Source organism: Poromitra crassiceps, assembly GCF_964638095.1.
Source record: "Poromitra crassiceps genome assembly, chromosome: 8".
Taxonomy (NCBI): domain Eukaryota; kingdom Metazoa; phylum Chordata; class Actinopteri; order Beryciformes; family Melamphaidae; genus Poromitra; species Poromitra crassiceps.
Genome location: NC_139629.1, coordinates 21,667,555 through 21,683,316, shown reverse-complemented (window position 1 = coordinate 21,683,316; position 15,762 = coordinate 21,667,555). Strand labels below are relative to the sequence as shown.

Here is a 15,762-nt window from a genome sequence, read left to right as displayed (position 1 = left end):
CCATATTGCTCTCTGCTATTCACTGCTGCTTCTCTTGTCCTGAGTGGCAAGATGGCGCCGATTTATAAACGCATGCAGGCCTCTTATTCACCTTATGTAGCCCCGCCCACTTGACCCAGTTAAGTTACGACTTCCTGTTCAAAACACCGTCTGTTCTACCTGCTCACTATACTGTACTGTCACAGGAAGTGTTCTGTTTTACCTGCTCACTATACTGTACTGTCACAGGAAGTGTTCTGTTTTACCTGCTCACTATACTGTACTGTCACAGGAAGTGTTCTGTTTTACCTGCTCACTATACTGTACTGTCACAGGAAGTGTTCTGTTTTACCTGCTCACTATACTGTACTGTCACAGGAAGTGTTCTGTTTTACCTGCTCACTATACTGTACTGTCACAGGAAGTGTTCTGTTTTACCTGCTCACTATACTGTACTGTCACAGGAAGTGTTCTGTTTTACCTGCTCACTATACTGTACTGTCACAGGAAGTGTTCTGTTTTACCTGCTCACTATACTGTACTGTCACAGGAAGTGTTCTGTTCTACCTGCTCACTATACTGTACTGTCACAGGAAGTGTTCTGTTTTACCTGCTCACTATACTGTACTGTCACAGGAAGTGTTCTGTTTTACCTGCTCACTATACTGTACTGTCACAGGAAGTGTACAGTAGGAAGTAACTGGCTGACCCCTGTGTTGGAACATAATGTGAATTAGCACACAGTTTGTGTCGCTTGATTCAACCCTTTGGAATCGCTCTGTCGCTCTGTTTAAATCGCTCGTCAACAGGCACACAAATTGACGGAGATCTGGGGGCTATAACGTTACGCAATGTCATGATGTTTGTCCACTACGAGCCACCGTAGTTGTTTACAAGCTAAGCCTATCAGCGTGCTCCTAATGCGAGCTCTATACCGGTAGTACAGACTTCACTTCATGTCAGCTGTCAGCCTGTCAAGCAGCTGTCAATGCGGTTTGTTGCCACACAATAAACCAGCGGTTTGTTCCAAGCCAGTGTGATCCTTGACTCACTCTCAACATGGCAGCCAATCAGCGTTGAACAGCGAGCGACTGATGCCAGCGTCATTTTGCTCGAGTTGGGATATTTCATTTCGGGCGACGAGCATATTTTCTCCCTATCGGACGCCCAGCGATTTTTCTCCCGGGCGAATATACGCTCAATCGCTTGTTTGCATTGACTTTGTATGTAAACTCGATGCCAGCGAAAAACTTTGATAGGTCGGTGTGAACGCAGCTTAACACTGTAACAATGTAACACTGTAACAATGTAACAGCGTGCTGGAGTTTTGCCTCGTTCTCTGAGAGAACGCTGCTCTTCACAATTTGCATCCTGCTGTCACTTGTTTTGGTTGTCATTTTCATTTCTCTGAAACACACCTTCCCCCCCCTCCCTCCCTCATGACGGAAACTCAAATGACAGTGTGGATGTTTAGACAGAAACGGTCTCGCTTGGTTTAGTTTGGGGGACTTTTGATGTTAAACAAGTCTGACAGTTGAAGGGATTTGCATTCTGTTGCCGCGATAAATCATTTGAAACTGTGATTTGACAGGGGATATGATCATTGATGTACAGTATAGGAAGCATCTGGCACTGCAGACGTATCCACAGTAATGACTTTGGGATGAAATGCATTTAGCAAGTAGAGCAATTGTGATGTTCTAACGACTGTGTGTGTTTTCCCTTCCTTCCTGTTCCTCCTTCTAGAGGATGAGCTGCAGCTATCTGCTCTGCACCATCCTGCTCTTTGTGGCTGTGCTGCTGGCCGTCACCGTGACCGGCGCCGTCCTCTTCATGAACCACTACCAGGCCCCGCCCATGTCCGACGGCCTGCCGCACATCTCGACCAACCAGGACGAAGCCAACGCCCTGGTCACCGTGGAGCGGGGCGACGGCTCGCGCATCAACATCTTCATCGACCCCAACTGTCCCGACTACAACGGCAACTTCCTGCGCCTGGAGGGCGTGCAGACGTCGCTGCTCCACTCGCTGACCGACCACGACTCGGACCTGAAGTCGGTGAAGGGCCAGGACCGGGCGCTGCTCGTCAGCCTGGCCGAGGAGGTGGCCAAGCTGTCGGCGCACGCCGGGCAGCTGAAGATGGACTTTGAGTCTCTGCGCAGGGGGCAAGGGAGCCTGGGACAAGACCTAACCACACTGCAGACAGAGCAGGGACGCCTCATACAGGTGAGAGACACACAACACACACGCACGCACGCGCGCCCACACACACACACGCGCACGCGCGCACACACAAACACACACACACACACACACACACACACACACACACACACACACACACACACGAGTCAAATGCAAGGCACAATGGGCCACAATCACATCATTGTATGGTCACAGAGAGAGAAAAACGCCAAGGTCAGAGCTCTCTCTTCTGACGCACAATATTACACCAGGCTGATGATGATGATGATGATGAAGATGAAGATGATGGTGACAATAGAACATCAGTGTGCAGTGAATTAGCAGTTATTCCCAACCAGGGGTACCTGTACCCGTAGGGGGGGGGGGGGTACTTGAGCAGCTTGCGCATATAGTGAAAAATTTCCCAACGACATAGATAACACACGGGCGAGGATACACTCCAGGCGTAGTTGATGGCGCAAGTGCACTCTGTTCCGTTCCCGAGCGCCGAAGAAATGTTGCAATGTGAAAGCTGACCAGCGGGGGAGAGGGGAGGGGGGGCAATCGTGCCCGGGCGCAGAGCGGAACGGAGAGGAAAGAAAGCAATCGTTCCCAGTGTGAAAGCAGCCTCAGTAATGAATGAATGAATGAATGAATTTATTTGGTGATAAAATAAAATAACACAACAGTACATATAGTAATGAAAGAACAGACAATATATCAATCACCGAGGATAAAAACACAAAAAAGTCCGAGGGCTTATTTCCATTGTGGTCCTCACCACCAGTAATCAGTGAGGCATGATGCATGTAGACGCTTATTGGGGGCGTGGCTGTCCCTGGTGCTGATTCCTTGACCAGCGCTGAACTAAATTCAACTGCAACTATTTTCATGGCAAAACAGCTCAAGGGATCCATAAGACAAAAATGTTGGGAACCACTGGCTTATAGTGTAATAAGCAATAACCACTGATCTAAATGTAAAAAAAAAAATCTAAATCTTCCTCTTCTCCAACCCACACTTATAGCCTCAGATATTTTATGACCAAATCTCACACAAGAAATGGACTGAATTTCAAAAGCAGTTATCCACTGGTTGTTCCTTTTACTTCGACCTGGCACTCCGGCTTCTCCCCGGAGTGAGGGCAGCGTGTGTGTCAACACATTCAAATAGCAAAGACAAAGACGCGTCACGCGTGTTGCTTCTACCGGTCATTTTCATTCTTGTGTAACAGGTCGGCCCTTTCTGTCTCCATTAGGACATGATGTGAAAGTGGTGTAGCAGATTGTGCATTGCCTGTCTGTTCTATCCTGCGCCATCCTGTGCCATCATCCAAATCCAATTAGGTGTCGCAACCCCCATCAGACTCTACCGGGTCAGGATTTAGTAGCAGAGAAAGTGCTTCCTCCGCATCCATTTGCTTGCTTGTTGTTGCCATGCTGTAATTGACTTAACTCTGCTGTAAACTCTGGGTGTGAGTTTTACTTCAGGTGATTACGTTTCCATAGTTACGCAACTGCCACAAATATTGATCTGTCAGCAAAGTCTTCGTTATATTCATTGAGCTAAAGGCATTATGAATAATCAGATGTGTGAAAAGGGTTTATATGAGTTTTACGCCGGTCATTCAAGTGTTGAATATTGGAGGAGAGGGAGAGACATTATTTTGCGTGTATTTATTCTTCAAGTTGTATATTGGAATTCTGAAAACGCAGGCCTTTAAAGTCCAAATATTTGTAAGAAGTCAAAGGAAAGTTTACATTGTACAGTGTTGGAGACATTTAATTTAAAATGTCATTAGCCCATTGCCTTTCTAATGGTGCTAAATGTCTCCTAGGCCCCCCTTTCCCCTTTGTGTCAAAGCACTTTGATAATGTGTGCTTGCACAGAGCTCATCACACACAGATGAATATAGCCATCATTGCTTCCAGCAATGTTCATTTGACTCCTTGTCGACAAGTTTGCGCCTAACATTTAATGTAGATTAGCATCCCTCATCCCTCATGATCTCATTTGTATCTGTAGCTATGGAATTATTTGCCTATCTAAATGCAAGAGGATGTAAGAGGATGTGAACAGAGCGAATGTAAGCGTGAACACAGGATTTTTGAGTGTGCGTGCAGGAAACCTGTCCAAACAGAAAACTTTTGAGTGTGAGCGTACAGTTTGAGGACAAAGCAGAGCAAATTTAAGCACACGCGGGGGCTTTTTGAGTCCAAGGGTCCAAAATCGGAACGTGAAATTGATAAATCATGCTCTCAAATTGTTTGAACAACCTCTTGCATTTAGATAGGCAAATAATTCCATATTTAACGCAGCAGCTAGTAGGCTACAGGCTGGTTTGTCGGCCGGTCTTTTCGTCCCAGAAATGTCAGCAAAATCTTGCATTCACAGGAATGATGGACCCGGACGAGACTTTCCTATCGATCGGTTATGTCATTTCCTGATAGGCTGTCTTGATCGCAAAGTTGCATTTACATGAGTGACGGATCATCACCTTCAGGAGAGCGATCCTAAAGCTGCATTGTGAAGAGCGTCCTATCGATCGGTGATTTAAGTCCCTCCCCCTTTCCTGATTGTCTGTCTTTTAGACATTATCTATCGAACCCGACGTTCCACCGTCATGAGTGATACCTTATCGCACTCAGGAGGGTTTCCTATCGATCGGTGATGTCGTTTAAGCCCTCCCCTCTTTGCCAAATCTTTTCCAGTCTGTCTCAGACATTTTGAAAAGAGCAAATCCGTGCTGCTTTTCATCACCTACTCACTGTATATCTATTGAGCCCAACGTCACATTGATATGAGTGATGGTTTGAGGTTTCTATCAATTGGGGATGTCATTTTACCCCCCAACCCCACCACCCCACCCACCACCCCCCCCCCCGCCCCCTTCCCCCAGAGTTGTGTTTCTTATCTATTGATCCAAAAGTTGTACTGATAAGAGATATGGCTCATCGGACTTAGGACAGTGATGCCATCCCTACCCAAAGCATTATGTGCATATTTAGTTGTCTTACATCCTGTTGATTGGGATATTGATCACCTGGCTATGTCTATCCCAAAATCATATTGGGATCAGTGATGTCTCGTCGGATTCAGGACAGTTTTCCATTGATGATGTGCAAATGTGATATTATTAATGATAACCCCTTCCAGATGTTCTGTTTGTCATTGTCTATACTCTACATCATCTATTGATCATAAAGTTGCAATAATACGTGATTACAGTATACAGGATAAACATTTCCTTGCGTTGTATGAACAAAATAAGATCAGTTATATTCCGTTTCCTAGAGCCAAATAGGTCATGAATGTTCAGAAATGACGTACTTGTTTTGTTACTGCATTGTTTTTGGCTACAGAACATGGACAGAGAGGGCATAAAACAGAAGGTGTTGCATATGATTCTGTTCTCCTTCCCTGCTGCAGTTGGAATTGATTATTAGATGAGGAGGGGAAAATGCTTTCATATTTTAGGGTTATTGTATTCCTCTCACAAGTCCAAAAGGGGCAGCCTACTGCTCCAAGATTAGATCTTCTCAGAACTAACACTTTTACTTTTAGGGTGTGTAGAGAAATACTTGATATGCTATTTCTGTGCACCAGGCAGAGATGGAGCAATGGGTTTGGCCATTGCAAGTCATTTAAGAATGCGGATTGTCTTGAAATGCAAGGCCAAAGTATGCTAATTGATGGCATTCATTAAAAAATATCACAAAAACAGTGTTCCAGCAAAATCAAAACACTTTCTTTCATTATCCAATGCCAGCTCGACCACGTCAATTAGACTTTTTAGTGCATGAACCTAATCTCTAGGTTTACCTGCAAATATAGTGCCGATGGTGGTTTTGAATTCTAAACAGCTGTGAGGAGGATGAGGAAACAGTGCTGTTTATACAGTATCTAGCACTGTGTCTGAAGAAAGACTACTGCTGATTAGGCTGTGCCCGTCATGAAGCAAGAAAGTGACAACAATTTGCACATTCATATCATATATACATTCATATCTACCTATATGTTATATATTACTAATAGTAAGTATTATCATTTTTTGTACCATGTATATTGATTGCTTAGACACTAGGATTTTCTTTTATTTCTGTATTTGATATGTACTATGTGCGCACAGGACTCTGTGCGCCCAGGGACTACAGATGTAAATGAGCTCTTAGCTATCTCTGGTGCAATATGTTTATTGTGTACTGTCCCTGTTCAAATAAACAATAAAGATAAAGATAAAGATTCTGAGAGCTAACAGGATGCCTGCACAGTAGGCTATGTGTAAGACAGAGTGCATGTATGGGTGAAAGCATCATTAGACACCCATTCAGTTTGGCACTGTCTACGTTGATCAGCTCAGGTTCAATAGTGTACTGCAGGGATGGCGTCTTTTTGTATATAGGCCAACCCAGGAGTTTGCATGGCGCCATCGCTTCCCTCGTCTGAAAGTCAACGTGTTTCTTTGCATGGGGATTTTGATGCCTGAAATGAGCTCTGTGCTTTATGAAAACGTTTATGAAACTGTGATCTTTGTGTTCAGCAAGATCATCTTCACAAATAAACACAGCTTTTATTTTAGAATTTTTGATTTTCAGAAAACTCAAATAATATAAAAGTGGTGTTAATTTGTGAAGAATATCTTGCTGAACACAAAGATTGTAATCTCATAAACTCGTATTAACCACAGACCTTATTTCAGGCATTTAACCAAAATAACCCATTGACTTCGAGACAAAAAAGGAACCAGGAAGTGCTAACTTCCGGGTCTTAGGACTCATTCCTAAAGCCCAATTTATGCTTCGTCTGCCGACACTTTTGAAACGGTCGCCGACAGAAATGAGGACTTGAGTCGACACTTTCAAGTGTCTGCGAGCAGCGTCTGCTACCTGGTGAAATGTCTAGTGTCGCTGACTACGTCACATAATGTCGCGCAAGTCTGATTGGCTATATAGACGGGCACGCGCTTGACTTCCTTGTTTTAGTTTTTGCTGAAATGAAATTAATGAGCGTGTCCCCGGTATTTTTATCAGCATGTCCTTGATGTATGACTTCGTGAAAATCACAAAGAACACCGTAACCAACTTCCCAGAGAGAGAGGAGGTGATTGTGTGGTTGTGTGTCGTTATATGCGGCTGCAGTTACATCTTGCCTCCGACGTGGGTTCACTGACAGCATTCCCTCTCTTGCCTGTCTGCACTGCACTAGTTTTCTGCCGCCCTCTGTCTCTAGCGTCACGTGACCGTTGCGCCGCGGAGAGAAGCATAAATGCAGCAACATGAGCGACACTTTATTTTTCGTCTGCGACCATGTGCTGAGCGACACTTTCTAATAAGTATAAATTAAGCTTAACAGTACTCTATTATCGTTAAAGATCTCACTCAAACAATCACGGTATTGTTGATCCTATAGCAGAGTGCTGATTGGTTCACCAGAGGCCGGCCCCGCCTAACTGCTGCTATTGCGGTGTTGTTGGCATAGCGCGGCGGGCAGCGAGGCTAAGTGGAGGTGGTGCTGGCAGCAGAGGAACTTCAGATGATTGATTTCCTCTTTAGAGGCGAGGCGCCGCCGTATGCGCAGCCGCTGTTCCTCCCTGACACCCAGTGTGACGGTGTGATCTATAGGCCGCCTGTGGCCAGAGCGTCGGATTTAAACGATGACACAGAGCTGACTATGCCACTGTTAGTAATGGCTCTGTGTGCGCGCCACAGCCCCCTGGAGAACTGTTCCACCCCGCAACTCAGAGAGAGGAACCGCTCCCCGTGCCCCTGAGCTGTGGAGCAGGAGGCATCTGACTGGAGTGGCTTTAGGACCGATCTGTTTTGATTCTCCGGTGAAGGACACGTTCATTTTTCACACTTTCTTTTCACAATCTCAAATAGGAAGGTGCACATCTTGCACATACATTTACACACGCACGCACACACACACACACACACACACACACACACACACACACACACACACACACACACACACACACACACACACACACACACACACACACACACACACACACACAGATGCTGTAGAAGAGTACAATGCGGATGGAATAATGCATTCATTTAATGTTTCAGTTCGTACACAATACTGGATTTACATTTCGATGATATATCGATGATCAATATTTTGAGCAAAATCTGAATGATGAAGAACTCTCAAAACAAAAGCTAGGTGACTAGGGTTTATGTAAGTTAAAATGTTAAACTTTGTAATGCCAGTTCAAATAAAAGTATAGATTTAAAAAAAAAGTTTCTTCTCCAAGTAAGTCTGAAGAAACAGATGCATTTTTACGTCCTCTGAAACTGAGACTATTGAGACTCAAACATTTACCAAATAGCGGTGGGGTTTTTCCACTGTGATGTTGCATAGGGAGAAGCATGTTGCTAGTATTAGCTGCAAGGCAAGTCTCTCATAAAATGTTCACAAACAGGCTTGTTGCCATTTTCTTCTTTAATTGGAAGCAAACTTCAAACTCAATGAAGCCTCAAATTCAAAGTTTTGCCTGAATCCATCCTGTCGCCTTCTACACATCAGACACTTTTTCCAAAGACACTAGGATAATATGACCTAAAAACTGTCTGTCATCTGGATGCTAAATGAAGCTGCTCAATAGAGAATCAGTGAAAGAGAGCAACCAGAGCTGATAGTAATACTGTGGAGTCTTGAGAGCTTTTTACATGCAATACGCCTATTTCACATTACACCCAAAGCAGCCATTTTGTGTCGAAAGGCAGGAAGTAAAAGATATAAAAGTGAATGGGAATGATGCTGATATAAATTGTATATAGGCCTACAATTTATATCGGCAGCATGACCAATAACTTTTATATTGTGTTACTTCCGGCATTTTTTGACACAAAATGGCTGCTTTAGCTGCATGTGAAATAGGCGTATAGTCGCCTGGTCCTGAATCATTTTCAGTGCAAGGTGCAGCGAGAGATGCAGGGAAGCAGGTGGATTGGCAGGTGGAGGTTGGCAGGTGGAGGTTGGCAGGTAGGTTGGCAGGTGGAGCGGGACGCGGGCTCAGTCTCGTGAAAATGTTGCTATCATGCACACACACACACACACAGTACACACACACACACACAAACACACACACACGCACGCACGCACGCGCACACACACACACACACACACACACACACACACACACACACACACACACACACACACACACACACACACACACACACACACACACACACACACCCTGCCTGCTCAGATAGAGCTGAATTGTCCAGAATATTTTCTTCACCAGACAGTTGATCCATCAATGGACGCTATATTGAGTGGCTGGTGAAATGAGAGTTTGTGCTGCTGTCATGAAGTTTGAAACAATGTAGAAACAATATTGTGGTCTGTGATTTCCCCAAACCTTTTGGCAAAGTGTCTCTGCAAGAGTGGATGTTCTCAGGCACGTAGGTTACAATCCAGTAGTTATATTTGCTACATAAATGCAAACATTGGCTAGTTGGTTATTATGGCAGCAACTTGTGTAGACTGCTGTGTGTTTTGGTGCCATGGTTACCACGCACAGCGCCATGTGTTTTGTTTTTGTTTTCATATGAGGCGTGGTGAGTACAGTGTTTGTCTAATATTACTTTTGGTGGAAAAGTGACACCCACAACCCCTCAAATGTTCTGCTAAGGATCTAGGGGCAAATTACAGCCACTGTAGGACAGAACAGAAGCCATACTAGAAATCCAATTAGACTGACTGGGACTACAGATTAAACATTTCTTATTAACTCATTAACCACATTTACATTGATGTGGAAACTGGAGAGAAAAAAAAGTTGAGTAATGTGCACTGTCCCTGGTAAATAAATACATACAATTACTTTCAATCGAGATCATCCTCTTAGTAAATGTAAAAAGGCAAATGAACTTACCAGCTGTTCCCTCAGGCTCTTCATTCAGGTAGGATGAAATCCTTGCTTGACATTAATGCATTAAAAGGGAGAGCAGACCAGGAAGATCATGCAGCAACATCATGATTACGCCTGGATGCTAAAACAAAACAAAACAATATATGAATAGATATTGTGATGCAATATGACATGTGATAGGGTTTCTTAGCTGCTTTTCCATTTATTATACAGTAGCTGTCAGTATGATAACAGGCGGGTTTGATGTGCAAACATGAGGAAAAGTGGAGTGTTTGTCATACGTATACATTTACCTACTTCACTCGCTCAAAAGAGAGCTGGCCCCTTTTGAAATCCACAATCATGGCGGGTGAGTCTCGTACTATACCTCTTGCCTTCTTTGTGCAAAGCTCCTGTCCATCATCAGTGTCACCTTTTCTTGTTTCCCTGTTCCGCCACTTGATACTTTGGAGAGGAGTGCCACTCAGACTCACTTGTCTAGACTCTAGAGTCTCCGGAGACGTGGGGGCAGTAGCTCAAGTCAGCTTTACTGGCTTTAGAACACCATATACACAGGAGTGCATTTGCCATCTGGTTTGTGCTTGAGGGCATTCAGTGTCATATCTGGTAGCTACCCAGTTTATACGTCAAGCCTGCCTTCCATCCAGTGTGTCCAGTGGCTGAGGTGGGCTTTTCCTAAACACAAAATGTCATGACTCAGGAGCTTCTGCCACATCCCCAAATGTACAGATAGAGAAGTCCACTTTGTGCTGGATGATCTGTTCTGACAAGCCACCAAGACTTGAGCTTATAGTCGGGATTCCAGAAAGTACTGTGCTATATTTTCTGCAGCAGAGATGCTCTGTCCAGCTGGAGCTCAGTATTATAGGAGAAACCACTCACAGGAAAGACAATTGGTTGGGGCATCTGGGTAGCGTAGAGAGGTAATTAAGCGCTCGCTTATCACCGCGGAGAGGAGACCCAGGCTCAATTCCCGGTAGTGGTACTGTACCTTCAGCTCGGTCAGACGTTCCTACATGTACAGACACAATTGGCCGTGTCTGCGGGTGGGAAGCCGGTGGGGTATGAGTCCTGGTCACTGCACTAGTGAGGAGGGGGGGAGGGGAACCGTGGGGAATAGCGTTATCGTCCCACACGCTACAGTACGTCCTGCCGGTGAAACTCCTCGCTGTCAGGTGAAAAGACGCAGCTGGCGACTTCACATGTATCGGAGGAAGCATGTGCTAGTCTAACGGCTCTCCTCAGATCGGCAGACGGGGTGGAGCAACGACCGGTGCTATGCCGAATTCTGCATCCCTGCCAGGAATTGCATCCCCACCTCGTTGGAAGCACATTTTAATGATTTATACGGCAACGTAACTGTTTAAAAATGCCATCATTGTCTGGGTAGACGTGATGAAGTCTGATGAAGAGCAGTCTGCTCGAAACGTAACCAGAACGGTGCAATAAATAATTTTCACTGGAGCCTTTGCAGTGTGCGAGCTGTTTTATTTATTCACTGGGTAGACGTGACCTCCAGGCCAGGGGGGTCTGTCCTTGCGCATGGAGGCCGACTTTTATGCTTAAAATCATGGCTCATGGAGGCCGACTGGTGCTTTAAATATGACTACGGGTGACTTATGGAGGGGGGTGCGCTGCAAAATCTCGGCGGTTTGTACCTGCTGAGATTTGCATCCCCATTTTTAAGTCAAAACAGCCCAAAAATATGGTGGGGATGCAATTCCTGGCGGAGATGCAGAATTGGGCATAACACCGGGACAGCAGGGGGAATTGGCCAAGTACAAGTGAGGAGAAAACGGGAGAAAAAATGAAAAAACTTGATCACAGCTACTGTACCAAAGGAAAGGATGGGGAGTCAGCTAAGAGACAGGAGGGGGCATAGCTACATGTGAGCAGGGAGGAGTGCAACAGGATTACAAGGACTGGTCGTAGCCAAGAACCTTCTGCTAATTAGCCTGAATGTAAATTAACCTGATAATCAAAGTCAACTCATTCATAGTTTCAACAAAGTAGTCTGCCAAAGGGTTTTCCTCCAGCCAGCCAGCCAGCCAGCCAAAAGGCTCAAACAAGTTTCTCTGGTTGGACATGCACTCAAAGGCTTGGAAATGTTCCCTGTACCACCCAAGTATTCTCACTGTGTAACACTATTTAATCAAATCAAATCAAATCAAATCAAATCAGAAGAAATATTTATATTTTATATATTTGAAATGGGAAGAGCATAATGGAGATGAAAAAACAGCAAGCTCTTGATATATGCAGGGGGAAAGGATGTGTCATGTGTTATTTATCATGGTGTATCAAATTAATTAGATGTATTGTATTTACTATCTCATAAACTTGACATTCTCCTGAATCTGACATGGCTATGACTGGAATGGGAGGAGAAGATCACACTGTTCTGTTGCTTTTGCTGTCTTAACGAAACGAATAATTCATTCAGTTAAATAATTTAAAAGTATAATATTGCTTATACACTCATTCATATGAAATATTGTTTTGGAATATTGTATCCCTGCACTAGTGTAATTTTTCTAATTGCATTTCAAAACATATAGAGCACCGCAGGAATGAGCCCGGAAGTAGCACGTTGGAACTTACGGGGAAAAGTGAAGGGGGTTTTAGAATGGGGATTTCACTTAAATGCATAAAATAAGGTCTGTGGTTAACAAGTTTATGGGAGTGATCATTTGTGTTCAACAGGATAATCTTTGCGAACGTGAATCACTTTCATGCCTTTTGAAGGGTTTTCGGAAAATCACGTAAAAAAACGCATTTACGTCTCAAAAGTCATTTACGTCTCGTAAAGGACTTTTGAGACGTAAATGCGTCTTCACTCCACCGCTCCATTCAGACGGCATATGCAACCATTATTTTAGAGTGTGCGAATCCGGTACTGCATTGCTTCCCACACGACCAAATCCACTTGAATTTGACATTTGACATTACTGGTCTTATGTATTATGTCCTATATGTCATAGCTTAATGTCTGGAATAATTAGTAGATCACTCTTCTGTGATCCAGAGTAGCTGCAGACTAGGCTGCCGCCTGTGTGTGTGTGTGTGTGTGTGTGTGTGTGTGTGTGTGTGTGTGTGTGTGTGTGTGTGTGTGTGTGTGTGTGTGTGTGTGTGTGTGTGTGTGTGTGTGTGTGTGTGTGTGTGTGTGTGCGTGATAGCAGCAAACATGACATTTTCACGAGAGTGGGCCAGCGTCGTCCTGCTCCACCTGGCAATCCACCTGCCAACCTCCACCTGGCAATCCACCTGCCAACCTCCACCTGCCAACCTCCACCTGGCAATCCACCTGCTTCCCTGCATCTCTCGCTGCACCTTGCACTGAAAATGATTCAGGACCAGGCGACTATACACCTATTTCACATGCAGCTGAAGCAGCCATTTTGTGTCAAAAAATGCAGGAAGTAACACAAAAGTTATTGGTCATGCTGCCGATATAAATTGTAGGCCTATATACAATTTATATCAGCAGCATTCCCATTCACTTTTATATCTTGTTACTTCCTGCCTTTCGACACAAAATGGCTGCTTTGGGTGTAATGTGAAATAGGCGTATTGCATGTAAAAAGCTCTCAAGACTCCACAGTATTACTATCAGCTCTGGTTGCTCTCTTCCACTGATTCTCTATTGAGCTTCATTTAGCATCCAGATGACAGACAGTTTTTAGGTCATATTATCCTAGTTTCTGTCTTTGGAAAAAGTTTCTGATGTGTAGAAGTGTAGGCAACAGGATGGACTTTGAATTTGAGGCTTCATTGAGTTTGAAGTTTGCTTCCAATTAAAGGAACACTCTGCCCATTTTCAACCAGCTTTGTATCATTAGAACATCAGTAGTATATCAGAACAACTGTAAACTGTTTTGAAGTCTGTCATTTAATTTGACAGTTATTGAGTGTTAAAGTGTGGACCAGTGACATCACTGGTCCACACTAACTCAAATTAATAACTCATTAACTCAAATCAACTCTCAATAACTGTCAAACTAGATGAATGACTTCAAAACCATCATCTAGAGGATACGCTTTTCCCGAAAAGCGTATCCTGAGGGTTAATGGGTATATGTAAAAAGTGTTGTCTGTAATTATTTCTTTTATTTTTTTGCAATGTTCTGGTGGACCACCAGTGGAGCCCCACCAGTGGACCCTAACCCACAGTTTGGGAACCAATATGAAACAATGTAATTTATAACATAAATCCTATTATAATCCAATATGACATACAAAAATATCATCCATCCAGGCTGTGCGGCGCCTTGCACAAAGTCTCCTCATCCTCGCTCTCCCCAGCCTCAGGCTCCGTGTCGGCAAAGCATGACGTACATCTTCCTCTGAAGTTTCTTCAGCCACAGAGCTCCTATCAGGAAGAGGAGTGGCATCACACTGACACTCATGAGCACGTCCCGGGTAATGGGAGTGGAGCCTCTGTGGCTGTACCGTGCAGAGGAGGTAGAGTCTCCTTGGCTGTCCCAGTCAGAGGGAGTGGAGCCTCCTTGGCTGTCCCAGTCAGAGGGAGTGGAGCTGTCCCAGTCAGAGGGAGTGGAGCCTCCTTGGCTGTCCCAGTCAGAGGGAGTGGAGCCTTCTTGGCTGTCCCAGTCAGATGGAGTAGAGCCTCCTTGGCTGCCCCAGTCAGAGGGAGTTGACCCTCCTTGTCTGTCCCAGTCAGAGGGAGTGGAGCCTTCTTGGCTGTCCCAGTCAGAGGGTGTAGAGCCTCCTTGTCTGTCCCAGTCAGATGGAGTTGACCCTCCTTGTCTGTCCCAGTCAGAGGGTGTAGAGCCTCCTTGGCTGTCCCAGGCAGGGGGAGTGGAGTTACCAGTGGAGTTGTTGGTGGTGAGGAGAGGTTTGTGACCAACAGCGGTGCTCTCTGCTTCAGAGACAGCCAGCTCTGCCATGGCCACAAACAGCCAGCAGAGCGGTAAAATAATAGCAGGAAAAACTCTGTGGAACTGCATTGTCTTCACGATGGCGCCTTCTCCTCTTTGGTGTTGACCTCAACCCAGTCATCCAATTTGTAACCTCAGCAGAGAAAGGATTTATGACATCACCGATGATGTCACTGATGGTATCACTGATGACATGATTGTCAACATTGCTCGAGTGACATCACTGATGACATCACAATTGGCTCGAGTTACATCACTGATGACATCACTCATTAATGACAGCACATATTCATATAATTGGTGAGTTGAGATCTCGACATCAGTGTTTACTAAAGCAAAAATGTTGTTGATTGAAATGTGTGCTGAGCATAAACATGTTATTTTACTTTCCAACAACGAATGAAAATGGCTACCCACAAGTCTCCCCTTTACAGATGAGGTAGCATTTTCACAGCCTAAATAGCATTAATAGCTTGTAGATTTTTTCTTCTGTTTGTCTCAACATGTGTTATGCATGCAAATACCTCTGATGAGCAAGCAAGGGGGGAGAAAATGTTGGCGATCCGACTAGGTATTTTGCTTCAATTTTTGTAGGAAGGAATAATCCAACCCTTGAAGCAATGATCTTATGAACCATTAACAACTCCTAAATAAATGGTTTGTAATTGATATACTTATTTATAAAATAATGGTGAATCTATCATTTACAAAGTATGAGAATACAATCAACACATAATAAAATGAATAAAACGTTTATAACTGTTTATGACTTACTTACTAATGCTTAATGATGTATGAATAATGCTTTATAAATGA

General features: G+C 44.3%; 1 protein-coding gene across 1 annotated transcript in view; it reads left to right on the top strand.

Moving 5' to 3' along the window:
• The window catches only part of fibcd1b (fibrinogen C domain containing 1b), a gene marked incomplete at its 3' end in the record, with an annotated part of 227,426 nt that overhangs the window by 101,503 nt on the left and 110,161 nt on the right, over window positions 1-15,762 (top strand). Inside the window, exon 3 of the mRNA XM_083641568.1 lies at window positions 1,726-2,205. Coding sequence (XP_083497694.1) covers window positions 1,726-2,205 — 480 coding nt within the window. The remainder of the gene's footprint in view (window positions 1-1,725; window positions 2,206-15,762) is intronic.